Source organism: Salmo salar, chromosome 15 (assembly GCF_965601325.2).
Source record: "Salmo salar chromosome 15, fSalSal1, whole genome shotgun sequence".
Lineage (NCBI taxonomy): Eukaryota > Metazoa > Chordata > Actinopteri > Salmoniformes > Salmonidae > Salmo > Salmo salar.
Window position 1 is genome coordinate 56,064,573 of NC_138305.1, and position 14,044 is coordinate 56,078,616.

Consider the following 14,044-nt stretch of genomic DNA (forward strand, 5'->3'; position numbering starts at 1 on the left):
CCTAATCCCTTTAAATACAGGCAGGCGTCTGGGAGACAGCCCAGACTGAACACTGGTGTCAGAAGTGGAATTCTGTCTACATTTCTACATTAGAATTACGATGAATGAATGGTGTAATATGTAGGCTAAGCCATGGTGATGATGGATGAAAAGGTAGACGCGCCTCCTGTCCTTGTCATAGGAAGTGTGTGTGTGTGTGTGTGTGTGTGTGTGTGTGTGTGTGTGTGTGTGTGTGTGTGTGTGTGTGTGTGTGTGTGTGTGTGTGTGTGTGTGTGTGTGTGTGTGTGTGTGTGTGGTATTGAATATAATAGGGCTGCTGTGTATTCCTCTTCCTTGGAGACTGAATATAGGTTACGTTAATATACATTATGTAACTTTTTGGGTGACCCGACCAAATTCACGTAGAAATGTTAGTTATAGATCTGTCATTCATTCTATGCGCGCTATTTCTATACTTCCCATTTTTTAAGTTTTGTTTGTGTGTCTTTTACTTACAGTTTTGAACTTCAAAATTCAAAAGGCACTCGCACATCTGAGCAATCTTTTGTTGCAGGTGCATGGCAACAGTTGAACAAGATGAAGGAAAAAGGAAACCGCACACTGCTCTTGATAGTATCACTGATCTTTAATAAGCTTACGTATCGGCCTCACGGCCTTCGTCAGAGATTTTGTGAATTTCTTAAAATTAGCACCCTTATGTAGACCTAGCAGTACATTTTAATGACCTAAAGCATGACATTTCTACCTTTAGATTTTATAGCATAGAGAAAGTTAAGATATCAGACAGGGGAGGTGATATTAATAATACTCTGACTAAAAGAGAATGTTTTGGGATTTTCACCCTCCAGACATTATTTCCTAAAGGACTTAATGATGAAATGCCTGTGTATGTTATGTTGTGAATTTGAACATGAATTATGCCCTTAAGATTACTCTGATGTTTTTCGTACGATGTACCCAATGATTAATGAAAACTTGCTCGGTAGGTCTATGTCCTCATTGTGGTTTTACAGACGTGTTTAATATGTCTTATTTACACACTTTATTCGAATATTTATGAAATGCATATTGTTATATTTGGTAGCATTATTTGTTTTTCCTTCGCCTCCACCACTTTCGATGCGTGGAACGGATGTGGGTGGGGTTAGGTCTACATAAGGGTGCTAATTTTAAGAAATTCACAAAATCTCTGACGAAGGCCGTGAGGCCGATACGTAAAGCTTATTAAAGATCAGTGATACTATCAAGAGCAGTGTGCGGTTTCCTTTTTCCTTTATCACTTTCAGTTTTGTACACCAGCTTCAAACAGCTGAAAATACAATATTTTTGGTTATGGAAAAGATATTTCACAGCGGTTTAGATGGTACAACGATTCTCTACACGATGACTGCTTGTTTTGTTACATAAACTGGAATTAGGCGCACTATTATAATTTTAGCAACCTGGAAATGGTAGAGTGATTTCTACATAGTGCATCTTTAATATAGGTTAAAGGTGCACTATGCAGAAATCGCTCCACCATTTAATGGTTGCTAAAATTTGAATAGTTTGCCCAATTTCAGTTTATGTGACAAAACAAGCAATGTATGGTGTAGAGAATCATTGTACCATCTAAACCGCTGTGAAATATATTTTCAATAACCCAAAATATTGTATTTTCAGCTGTTTGAAGCTGGTGTACAAACCGAAAGTAAAAGAAGCAAAACAGAAACTTAAGAATGGGAAGCATAGAAATATTTCACATAGAACAGATCTAGACTTCTTAGATCTTTAAATCACCTTAGAATGACAGATCTATAACTCACCTTTCTATGTGAATTTGGTCAGGTCACCTAAAAAGTTACATATTGCAGCTTTAAGTTAATGTAGGTCAAATTAATATAGGTTAAGTTAATACAGGTTACGCTAATATAGGTTATGTTTAGTCACGAAACGTCCCATTGACCCATTATTTAATAATCCGATTTCTCATAACCCAACACGACACGGCAGTCTCTTATACACTCCTTGTAATTATACATTACATGACCAAAAGTATGTGGACACCTGCTCATCGAACATCTCATTCCAGTATCATGGCATTAATATGGAGTTGGTACCCCTTTTGCTGCTATAACAGACTCCACTCTTCTGGGAAGGCTTTCCACCAGATGTTGGAACATTGCTGCGGGGACTTGCTTCCATTCAGCCTCAAGAGCATTCGTGAGGGCGGGCGATTTAGGCCTGGCTCGCAGTCAGTGTTCCAATTCATCCCAAAGCTTTTCGATGGGGATGAGGTCAGGGCTCTGTGCAGGCCAATCAAGTTCTTCCACACCGATCTCAACAAACCATTTCTCTACAGACCTTGCTTTGTGCATGGGGGCATTGTCTAAACTGTTGCCACAAAGTTGGAAGCGCAGAATTGTCTAGAATGTAATTGTATGCTGTAGCGTTAAAATTTCCCTTCACTGGACTTAAGGGGCCTAGCCCGAACCATGAAAAACAGCCCCAGACTATTCCTCCTCCACAAAACGTTATAGTTGGCACAATGCAATGGGGCAGGGAGTGTTCTACTGGCATCCGCCAAACCCGGGTTCGTCCATCAAACGGCCAGATGGGGCAGAGTGATTCATTACTCCAGAGAACGCGTTTCCATTGCTCCAGAGTCCAATGGCAGTGAGCTTTACACCACTCCAGCCGACGCTTGGTATTGCGCATGATGAGCTTAGGCTGCTCGGCCATGGAAACCCATTTCATGAAGCTCCCGACGAACAGTTCTTGTGCTGACGTTGCTTCCAGAGGCAGTTTCGAACTCGGTAGTGAGTGTTGCGACCAAGTACAGACAATTTTTACGAGCTACGGGCTTCAGCGGTCCCATTCTGTGAGCTTGTGTGGCCTACCACTTCGCGGCTGAGCCGTTGTTGATTCTAGATGTTTCTACTTCACAATAACAGCACTTACAGTTGACCGGGGCACCTCTAGCAGGGCAGAAATTTGACAAACTGACTTGTTGGAAAGGTAGCATCCTATGATGGTGCAACGTTGAAAGACACTGAGGTCTTCAGTGAGGCCATTCTACTGTCAATGTTTGTCTAAGGAGATTGCATGGCTGTGTGCTTGATTTTATACAACTGTCAGCAACAGGTGTGGCTCAAATAGCCGAATCCACTCATTTGAAGGGGTGTCCACATACTTTTGTATATATAGTGTATACTTAATACATATCCACTGAAGAAAAACCCTGTTCTGTTCCACTATTACTCCCTATTAATGAAATTCCATTTAGCTCATCTTCCCATTTTGTCTGCTTGGGTCCCTGTCTTGTCCCCCTCCCCCACTCCCCCTCTCCCTGTCACAGTCACAAAGGATGGCCCCAGCAGGAGCAGGATGCGTCTAGCTTGGCCCTGGGTGGGGCTAGGGGCCGGTGGGGACCCTTTCTTCACTCCCCCTGGGGATTTGCATACTAAAGCCTTGCTTCACAGCTGCTAGCTAGCTACCGTTCTCTCCCTGAATGCATATTGGCAGAGAGGGAAGTGTGTGTGTGTGTGTGTGTGTGTGTGTGTGTGTGTGTGTGTGTGTGTGTGTGCGTGCGTGCGTGCGTGCGTGCGTGCGTGCGTGCGTGCGTGCGCGAGTGTGTGCGCGTGTGTGTGTAACAGCGTTGCCCTCCCCCAAACACAAAGGACTCTCCAGAGCCCCTGCCTGTGCCGGGTATCTGATGAACAGGGGGGGGGTTGGGTTACCAAGCCTGTCCTACTCCTCCTCTCTCCCTCCCTCCCTTCTTCTCCTTCCTCTGTCTTATTGTGCCAGGTTGGGGTGGAGAAAGGGGGAGGAGGATTACGAGGATAGGGGACGGAGTTGTGTTTTTTGAGTCAGCTCCAAACCGTGTCAGACAAGATGATACTGTCTGTCTGTGCTCTCATTTTGGCTTCACGTGAATAATGCCCTGCTTTAGAAGACCGTTCTGTTGTCTGTGTGTGTGTGTCTCTTTAATGCTGAGGGGTTACAGGTTCTGTGGTAGATGCACAGTGTGCTTGACATACGGTGTGTGCGAGCGTCTCTGTGTGTATGATTGCACATGACATTAGACGTATGATGTGTGTGAAACACAGACACACTCCATAACCCCCCCCCCCCCCCCCCCCCCCCTCATACTCAGCTGTGACTATACACCGCCTGACAGTTTTGTGTTTTCCGCTCCCCTCCACAGCCCTTCCACCCCATGGTGAACCTGCAGTGTTCGTCAGAACTCAGGATGTTCCTGTGTGCCCTCTACACTCCGGTGTGTACAGAGTACGGACGCATGACACTGCCCTGCCGACGGCTGTGCCTGAGAGCCAAGGGAGACTGTTACAAACTCATGGACATGTTCGGCGTCAAATGGCCAGAAGAGATGGATTGTAACAGGTTAGTAGTCTACTGTACTGTAGGGTACACTTCTACACACATGGGGCACATATATATTTATTTGGTATCATTCCTTTTACCATTAATTGATCAGGAAATACCTGGTTATTCTGTACCACAACATCAATAAGAATGACATAATGGTAATTACACAATGGTAACACGTGATTTCCTAGCAAATACAAGGTCAAAACTGTGGAAACCGTATTGTAAAATACTACCTTTGTGTCTTTCTGTAGTTTAAATGTAATGTGTCTAACAGAAGCTGTTTCCTCTCCGTCCCCCAGGTTCCCAGACTGTGATGATCCGTACCCCCGTCCTGTAGACCTGCTGTCCAGGTCAGACTCCACAGAGTCGCCCATCTCCGTCCAGCGCGACTATGGCTTCTGGTGCCCCCGCGAGCTCAAGATCGACCCCGACCTGGGCTACACCTTCCTGGGTGTGAGGGACTGCTCGCCCCCCTGCCCCAACATGTACTTCCAGCGGGACGAGCTGGTCTTCGCCCGCTACTTCATCGGCGTGGTGTCTATCGTATGTCTCTCTGCAACCCTCTTCACCTTCCTCACCTTCCTCATCGACGTGTCCAGGTTCCGCTACCCGGAGCGGCCAATCATCTTCTACGCCGTGTGTTACATGATGGTGTCCCTGGTCTTCTTCCTGGGCTTCCTATTGGAAGACCGGGTGGCGTGCAACGCGGCAAGCCCCGGGCGCTTCCGGGCGTCCACCGTCACCCAGGGCTCCCATAACAAGGTGACCCATCAGCGGCGTAGTGATTGATTGATAACTGATTGTTTAATTAACTAATTGTTTGTTTGATTTACCATTTTCTCTGTGAAATTCAGGGCTATTATATATATATACTGCTCAAAAAAATAAAGGGAACACTTAAACAACACAATGTAACTCCAAGTCAATCACACTTCTGTGAAATCAAACTGTCCACTTAGGAAGCAACACTGATTGACAATAAATTTCACATGCTGTTGTGCAAATGGAATAGACAACAGGTGGAAATTATAGGCAATTAGCAAGACACCCCCAATAAAGGAGTGGTTCTGCCGGTGGGGACCACAGACCACTTCTCAGTTCCTATGCTTCCTGGCTGATGTTTTGGTCACTTTTGAATGCTGGCGGTGCTTTCACTCTAGTGGTAGCATGCGACGGAGTCTACAACCCACACAAGTGGCTCAGATAGTGCAGCTCATCCAGGATGGCACATCAATGCGAGCTGTGGCAAGAAGGTTTGCTGTGTCTGTCGGCGTAATGTCCAGAGCATGGAGGCGATACCAGGAGACAGGCCAGTACATCAGGAGACGTGGAGGAGGCCGTAGGAGGGCAACAACCCAGCAGCAGGACCGCTACCTCCGCCTTTGTGCAAGGAGGAGCAGGAGGAGCACTGCCAGAGCCCTGTAAAATGACCTCCAGCAGGCCACAAATGTGCATGTGTCTGCTCAAACGGTCAGAAACAGACTCCATGAGGGTGGTATGAGGGCCCGACATCCACAGGTGGGGGTTGCGCTTACAGCCCAACACCGTGCAGGACGTTTGGCATTTGCCAGAGAACACCAAGATTGGCAAATTCGCCACTGGCGCCCTGTGCTCTTCACAGATGAAAGCAGGTTCACACTGAGCACATGTGACAGACGTGACAGTCTGGAGACACCGTGGAGAACATTCTGCTGCCTGCAACATCCTCCAGCATGACCGGTTTGGCGGTGGGTCAGTCATGGTGTGGGGTGGCATTTCTTTGGGGGGCCGCACAGCCCTCCATATGCTCGCCAGAGGTAGCCTGACTGCCATTAGGTACCGAGATGAGATCCTTAGACCCCTTGTGAGACCATATGCTGGTGCAGTTGGCCCTGGGTTCCTCCTAATGCAAGACAATGCTAGACCTCATGTGGCTGGAGTGTGTCAGCAGTTCCTGCAAGAGGAAGGCATTGATGCTATGGACTGGCCCGCCCGTTCCCCAGACCTGAATCCAATTGAGCACATCTGGGACATCATGTCTCGTTCCATCCACCAACGCCACATTGCACCACAGACTGTCCAGGAGTTGGCGGATGCTTTAGTCCAGGTCTGGGAGGAGATCCCTCAGGAGACCATCCGCCACCTCATCAGGAGCATGCCCAGGCGTTGTAGGGAGGTCATACAGGCACGTGGAGGCCACACACACTACTCAGCCTCATTTTGACTTGTTTTAAGGACATTACATCAAAGTTGGATCAGCCTGTAGTGTGGTTTTCCACTTTAATTTTGAGTGTGACTCCAAATCCAGACCTCCATGGGTTGATAAATTGTATTTCCATTGATTATTTTTGTGTGATTTTGTTGTCAGTACATTGAACTACATAAAGAAAAAAGTATTTAATAAGATTATTTCATTCATTCAGATCTAGGATGTGTTGTTTTAGTGTTCCCTTTATTTTTTTGAGCAGTGTATATATATATTTTGGAACGATATTTTCAATGTTCTTGGATTTTCAATGTCTTCAGTCTTTTTTAAACCTTGTCCTCTCCCCTCCTCCCCTCCTCCCCTCCTCCCCTCTTCTCCTTCTCTCCTCTCCCCTCCTTCTCTCCTCTCCCCTCCTCTCCTTCTCTCCTCTCCCCTCCTCCCCTCCTCCCCTCCTCTCCATCTCTCCATCTCTCCTCTCCCCTCGTCCCCTCCTCTCCTCTCCCCTCTTTCCCTCCTCTCCTTCTCTCCTCTCCTCCCCTCCTCTCCTGTCCTCTCCCCTCCTTCCCTCCTCTCCTTCTCTCCCCTCCTCCCCTCCTCTCCTTCTCTCCTCTCCCCTCCTCCCCTCCTCTCCTTCTGTCTTCTCCCCTCCTCTCCTTCTGTCTTCTCCCCTCCTCCCGTCCTCTCCTTCTCTCCCCTCCTCCCCTCCTCTCCTTCCCTCCTCTCCTTCTCTCCTCTCCCCTCCTCCCCTCCTCTCCTTCTGTCTTCTCCCCTCCTCTCCTTCTGTCTTCTCCCCTCCTCCCGTCCTCTCCTTCTCTCCCCTCCTCCCCTCCTCTCCTTCCCTCCTCTCCTTCTCTCCTCTCCCCTCCTCTCCTCCAGGTGTGCACTCTGCTTTTCATGGTGCTCTACTTCTTCACCATGGCTGGCAGTGTGTGGTGGGTCATCCTCACCATCACCTGGTTCCTGGCTGCCGTGCCTAAGTGGGGCAGCGAGGCCATCGAGAAGAAGGCCTTGCTCTTCCATGCCTGTGCCTGGGGCCTGCCCGGCTGTCTGACTGTCACTCTGCTGGCCATGAACAAGATCGAAGGGGATAGTGTTAGCGGGGTGTGTTTTGTGGGGCTGTATGACCGCACAGCGCTGAGATGGTTCCTGCTGGTTCCGCTGGGCCTGGATGTACTGGTGAGAGGGCTGGAATGAGTCACAGTGGGATAAGGCGTGTGTAACAAATGGCAGCCTATTCCCTATATAGGGAATAGGGTGGCATTTGGGAGACAACCAAAGTGATTCAGTAAAGTCTTTGTAGGATGTCCTTTGTGGGTATGTGTGCGCAAAGTTTACGTGTGCACATGCACAAAGTTCAGTAAACTGTTCAGTGTGTGTGTAGGCACTGTTCGTGCCTTCTCCTTCGATTATACCACTGTCATACACATCTCAAAAGTCATAAGAAAGTGGATCTGAATGGAACTGAAGGAAATTATTGAAATTGTTAGCTACCCAACCAATATACCATGTTTACTTCCTGGTCTTCTTATGACATCATCTTTTGTCTAATCCTTCCATATCAACTCTGTCTGATTCCAGGTGGGGGTGGCGTTGCTGCTAGTGGGCATCCTGGCGTTGAACCGCGTGCGTATGGAGATCCCTCTGGAGAAGGAGAACCAAGACAAGCTGGTGAAGTTTATGATCCGTATCGGGGTGTTCTCTGTGCTCTACCTGGTCCCTCTGCTGACGGTCATAGCCTGCTACCTGTATGAGAACAGCTATAGGACTGTCTGGGAGACTACCTGGGTACAGGAACGCTGCAGAGAGTACCACATCCCCTGTCCATACCAGGTGAGATCCATACTCTAACCAGTACACCATATACCCTGTCCATACCAGGTGAGATCCATACTCTAACCAGTACAGCACATCCCCTGTCCATACCAGGTGAGATCCATACTCTAACCAGTACACCATATACCCTGTCCATACCAGGTGAGATCCATACTCTAACCAGTACAGCACATCCCCTGTCCATACCAGGTGAGATCCATACTCTAACCAGTACACCACATCCCCTGTCCATACCAGGTGAGATCCATACTCTAACCAGTACACCACATCCCCTGTCCATACCAGGTGAGATCCATACTCTAACCAGTACACCACATCCCCTGTCCATACCAGGTGAGATCCATACTCTAACCAGTACACCACATCCCCTGTCCATACCAGGTGAGATCCATACTCTAACCAGTACACCATATACCCTGTCCATACCAGGTGAGATCTATACTCTAACCAGTACACCATATACCCTGTCCATGCCAGGTGAGATCTATACTCTAACCAGTACACCACATCCCCTGTCCATACCAGGTGAGATCCATACTCTAACCAGTACACCACATCCCCTGTCCATACCAGGTGAGATCCATACTCTAACCAGTACACCATATGTCTATACCAGGTGAGATCCATACTCTAACCAGTACACCATATTCCCTGTCCATACCAGGTCAGATTAGGCCTGCTGCGGTGACCGTATTACCGCCAAACTGGCAGTCATGAGTCATGACCGCAGTAAAATTCTATGTGACCGTTGAATCATGGTATTCTCCTCTTATGCACTCAGGACATGCATTGGTAGTACCCTAAGGACCATTGGATCACTAATGGCCTGGTACTCCGGGCTCAAACACTTATCATCAAAACAGTATCATGCTTTTAAAACTCTGTGATGATCACACTGTGATGATCAATTTGAAGAAAGAAGTTCAACAGCAGGTTGAAACTGAGTTTAAAACATGGCTGTTGTGGATGTTGTTTCCAAGCCAAACACAATGAAATGGACAACGCTTTCTAAGAGGATGATTGATTCAAAACATCCATATGCATACAGTGCCTTCGGAAAGTATACAGACCCCTTGACTTTTTCCACATTTAAATAAAAACGAATTAAAATAAATCCTCCTCCATATACACACAATACCCCATATTGACAAAGCGAAAACAGGGTTTCAGAAATTTTTGCAAATGTATACAAAATCAAAAAAACAGAAATACCTTATTTACATACAGTACCAGTCAAAAGTTTGGACACACACACTCAATCCAGGGTTTTTCTTTATTTTTAAGATTGTATATATTGTAGAATAATAGTGAAGACATCAAAACTGTGAAATAACACATCATGTAGTAGAAAACAAAAGTGTTAAACAAATCCAAATATATTTTATATTTGAGATTCTTCAAAGTAGCCACCCTTTGCCTTGATGACAGCTTTGCACACTCTTGGCATTCTCTCAACCAACTTCATGAGGTAGTCACCTGGAATTTCAATTAACAGATATATATTTTTTAATACATTTTCAAACATTTCAAAAAAAAAATAATTATTTGTCATTGTGGAGTACTGTGTGTAGTTTGGTGAGGAAAAAAACGATTTAATCTATTTTAGAATAAGGCTGTAACGTAACAACATTTGGAAATACTCTAGGGGTCTGAATACTTTCGAATGCACAGTATTAGAGTTTATGCATAGGCTTTTGAGGCCAAGCCCGATAAAAACCTTGAATCAAAATGATGAGTGTGCTGTTATACAATACATAGCCTACCACATATTATGCATGGCAGAACAACATAAAACAAAACTGATTTAAGATGTCTTTGGCACATAATTGGTCTAGCCTATACTCCAAAATTAAACGCGTTTGAGTAATCGTGTGGACTTTATTATTATGCATACTGGATGGACTGGATTACCTTATGCTAAGCTCCAAAATGTCTATCCACGATTCTGGGAGAGAATGTATAGCCCTAGGAGATGCTGTTGGTTCATTGATTGTGCAGGGCGGCTTACAGTTAGCTTACAATTATAGAGAATTTGTATATGATTTTGAATAGCCTAGTAATGGGGATTTTGTTAGATTTTCATAATTAATAGGCTGACATTACCTTTAGCTACAGAAAATCTCACCACTATGCGTTTCCTTTTTCTCCTCTCTCTCTCTCCTTTATTTTTTTCTCACGTGCGCAGACGGGTTGTCAATAGTTTAGTGAAATATGCTTAGTTGCGAAAACATGTTACTATCGATGTTCCCGTACAGATTTAATTTGGTTTCCGAAATTAAGCGCTGGGTATCTGCAGGAACAGGGTTGGAGAACCGATGGCATACAGTTTGGGCGGAATATCACCTGTCGCACAGCGAGAGCATGCTCCTCAAACAGTGGTTGACGTGTGTAGTGAAATAAATGTTCTTATATGTATTTCTCAGCTGTTCATATTAAGCACAGCTCCTCTATAAAACAGAAGTAGCCCTATCCGGCAACATTGAAAAACCCGCAGGAAAGCGCGCAGACGCCATTCGCTATTCGAGTGGATAGGGTACGGAATACGCCTTTTCCCCCCCTGCCCCTGTCCCTGCCCATTTGATAATGGGCCATTCTAAATGGAAACTAATTTGACATATTAGTAAAGACAAGATTAAATTGAGAATAGTCTGATGGGTGAAAATATGATCACATGATGAGAGAACAGCTGTGCAGCCTGAGGCGAAGACAGAGCAGCAAGCTTCTTCTTTTTTTGTTGCATATAGTCGCATTATGCAACCCATATATGTTTTGATTTCTGAGAAGTTCTATGGTTTGTATCATTCACAACTAAAGTTGCTAAGTAATTCGAAATCTAGCGTAGCCTATAGGACCTGTTTCAAATGATCACTTTTACGCTCAACATAGCCACTTCATTCTATTTTACTCAGTCAGCGAGGTTAAATGATATCCTTCTTACAATAACATTATATTATATAAAATAATGTTACGGGACTTATAAGCATATATTGTCAGCTAAATGAACAAGCCTCAGCCTATGGCATGGAGCATAGCCAGATAAAATACAGTAGGCCAACTCATTTCCTTTTGCATGACAATAACGCATACACCATATCCCCTGTCTTACCAGGTAAGTAACATATACCCCCTTTCTTAAGCACTCCACTACATTACATCTACTCTAACCACTACACCATATACCTGTCCATATGAGGTAATATCAGATTATACATCTACTGTAACCATTTCTAGAACCTACAATCAACTACACTCAAATATTATTATAACCCCTACAGTAATTCTCAACCAGGGGGCCTTGGACCCCTGAGGGACCTCAGTGAGCTTTCATGGGGTCCCAAGAAAAAATATGGAATTGAATTCTGGTGCCAAATCCAATAAGGGAAAGAAAAACAACAGAGTAAGAAAAATATATTTCGGTCTCACACAGTAGTTGTATTCCCAATACACCTAGCGCCAGTGTTCCAGTGCAAACACAGACCGGGGAGAGATCTCAGGTTGGTTCTATTTAATAGATGAAGCACTTCAGAGAAGCACCTCTCTGCCTGGAGCTGTGGAACACATCCCCACTCATCTGGAGAAGCAGTTAATCATTCAAACACTTCATCCTCGCTGCTGTAAATTGGTAGCATTTGTGTGTGTGTGTGTGTTTGTGTGTTTGTGTGTGTACAGTATATGTTTGTTTTTGTGTGTGTGTGTGTGTGTGTGTGTGTGTGTGTGTGTGTGTGTGTGTGTGTGTGTGTGTGTGTGTGTGTGTGTGTGTGTGTGTGTGTGTGTGTGTGTGTGTGTGTGTGTGTGTGTGTGTGTGTGTGTGTGTGTGTGTGTGTGTGTGTATGTTTGAGTGTGTATGTGTGTGTGCTGTGCTTCTTTTTCTGTCCTCCTTAAAAAGGTTTTGTGTTAGTAGTTACTGTGGTGGCACAGATAGCAGGGTTTGGATGGGTAGAGAAGTGAAAAGCGTGAATAGCTTCTCTACTTGCCGTTTGTAGCAAGTGTCTAGATGTCACTGTTTTTCAGTTCCATCTATTTATCCAAGCAGCTCCATTGCCACGTTTGGATGTGTGATGGTGTGTAATCTCTTGCCTTTTAGTTAGTTCTAAAGGAAGGCTGGTTGGCACACAGTAGAGCATTTGTGTGCATGTGTGTCTGTCTTTGTCTGTCTCCATGTGTTTCCGTGTGTGTGTCTCCGTGTGTATAGGGGGGGGGGGGGGGGGGGGTGTGTGTGTGTGTGTGTGTGTGTGTGTGTGTGTGTGTGTGTGTGTGTGTGTGTGTGTGTGTGTGTGTGTGTGTGTGTGTGTGTGTGTGTGTGTGTGTGTGTGTGTGTGTGTACCCCCAACAAAGATAGCTTATGACGGCATTAGAGGCCTGTTACGGTGGGGGGGATGGGGGAAACAAAGGGGGGAGGCAGGGTGAGGCAAAGAGAGTCATTTGGGGCCTTAATCTGTCATGCAAGCGTTACTGCGTAAGAGAGCAGTGAGTTAATTTCTCTCTCCCAGAGGTTCTGTTGCTGGGGGAAGGATGGATCAGAGAGAAGGGCTATGCTATGGTAATGCAGTTATAAAGAAAGTAAAGCTATACAAGCTACTGTATGGACGAAACTACACAGACAAAATGTAATAGTGAGTAATATCTGTGGTTTGGTAACGGCTAGTGAGGGAAGGGTACTAGTGAAGGAAGGGTACTAGTAAGGGAAGGGTACTAGTGAGGGAAGGGTACTAGTGAGGGAAGGGTACTAGTGAGGGAAGGGTACTAGTGAGGGAAGGGTACTAGTGAGGGAAGGGTACTAGTGAGGGAAGGGTACTAGTGAGGGAAGGGTACTAGTGAGGGAAGGGTACTAGTGAGGGAAGGGTACTAGTGAGGGAAGGGTACTAGTGAGGGAAGGGTACTAGTGAGGGAAGGGTACTAGTGAGGGAAGGGTACTAGTGAGGGAAGGGTACTAGTGAGGGAAGGGTACTAGTGAGGGAAGGGTACTAGTGAGGGAAGGGTACTAGTGAGGGAAGGGTACTAGTAAGGGAAGGGTACTAGTGAGGGAAGGGTACTAGTGAGGGAAGGGTACTAGTGAGGGAAGGGTACTAGTGAGGGAAGGGTACTAGTAAGGGAAGGGTACTAGTGAGGGAAGGGTACTAGTGAGGGAAGGGTACTAGTGAGGGAAGGGTACTAGTGAGGGAAGGGTACTAGTGAGGGAAGGGTACTAGTGAGGGTAACGGAACGAGTGAAAGTCTTTCGTTTTTTATATAGAAAGACTGAGAATGGGTGGCCAGGACTCTGTAGGCCCGCTTACTGCCCTTCATAACTTTGTGATGTGTGGAGGATGTGAGTGGGAGGACTCTGCTTCCCCAGAGCACACATACATACAGTAACACAGTAGCTAACATGTAAACAGACTCCTGAGCACATATATACTATAAAGCTATGGTTCAACAGAGACCTATATACACAATATATACAAAGGTATGTGGACACCCCTTCAAATTAGTGGATTCGGCTATTTGAGCCACACCTGTTGCTGACAGTTGTATAAAATCAAGCAATGCAATCTCCTTAGACAAACATTGGCAGTAGAATGGCCTCACTGAAGACCTCAGTGTCTTTCAACGTTGCACCATCATAGGATGCTACCTTTCCAACAAGTCAGTTTGTCAAATTTCTGCCCTGCTAGAG

General features: G+C 45.7%; 1 protein-coding gene across 3 annotated transcripts in view; it reads left to right on the forward strand.

Annotated features, from left to right (window-relative positions):
- fzd3a (frizzled class receptor 3a) overlaps nt 1-14,044 on the forward strand; it is a 30,235-nt gene that overhangs the window by 11,110 nt on the left and 5,081 nt on the right. For all 3 annotated transcript variants that reach the window (XM_014144833.3, XM_014144835.3, XM_014144834.3), the window contains exons 3-6: nt 4,187-4,383; nt 4,671-5,133; nt 7,433-7,732; nt 8,135-8,386. In XM_014144833.3, coding sequence (XP_014000308.2) covers nt 4,187-4,383; nt 4,671-5,133; nt 7,433-7,732; nt 8,135-8,386 — 1,212 coding nt within the window. The remainder of the gene's footprint in view (nt 1-4,186; nt 4,384-4,670; nt 5,134-7,432; nt 7,733-8,134; nt 8,387-14,044) is intronic.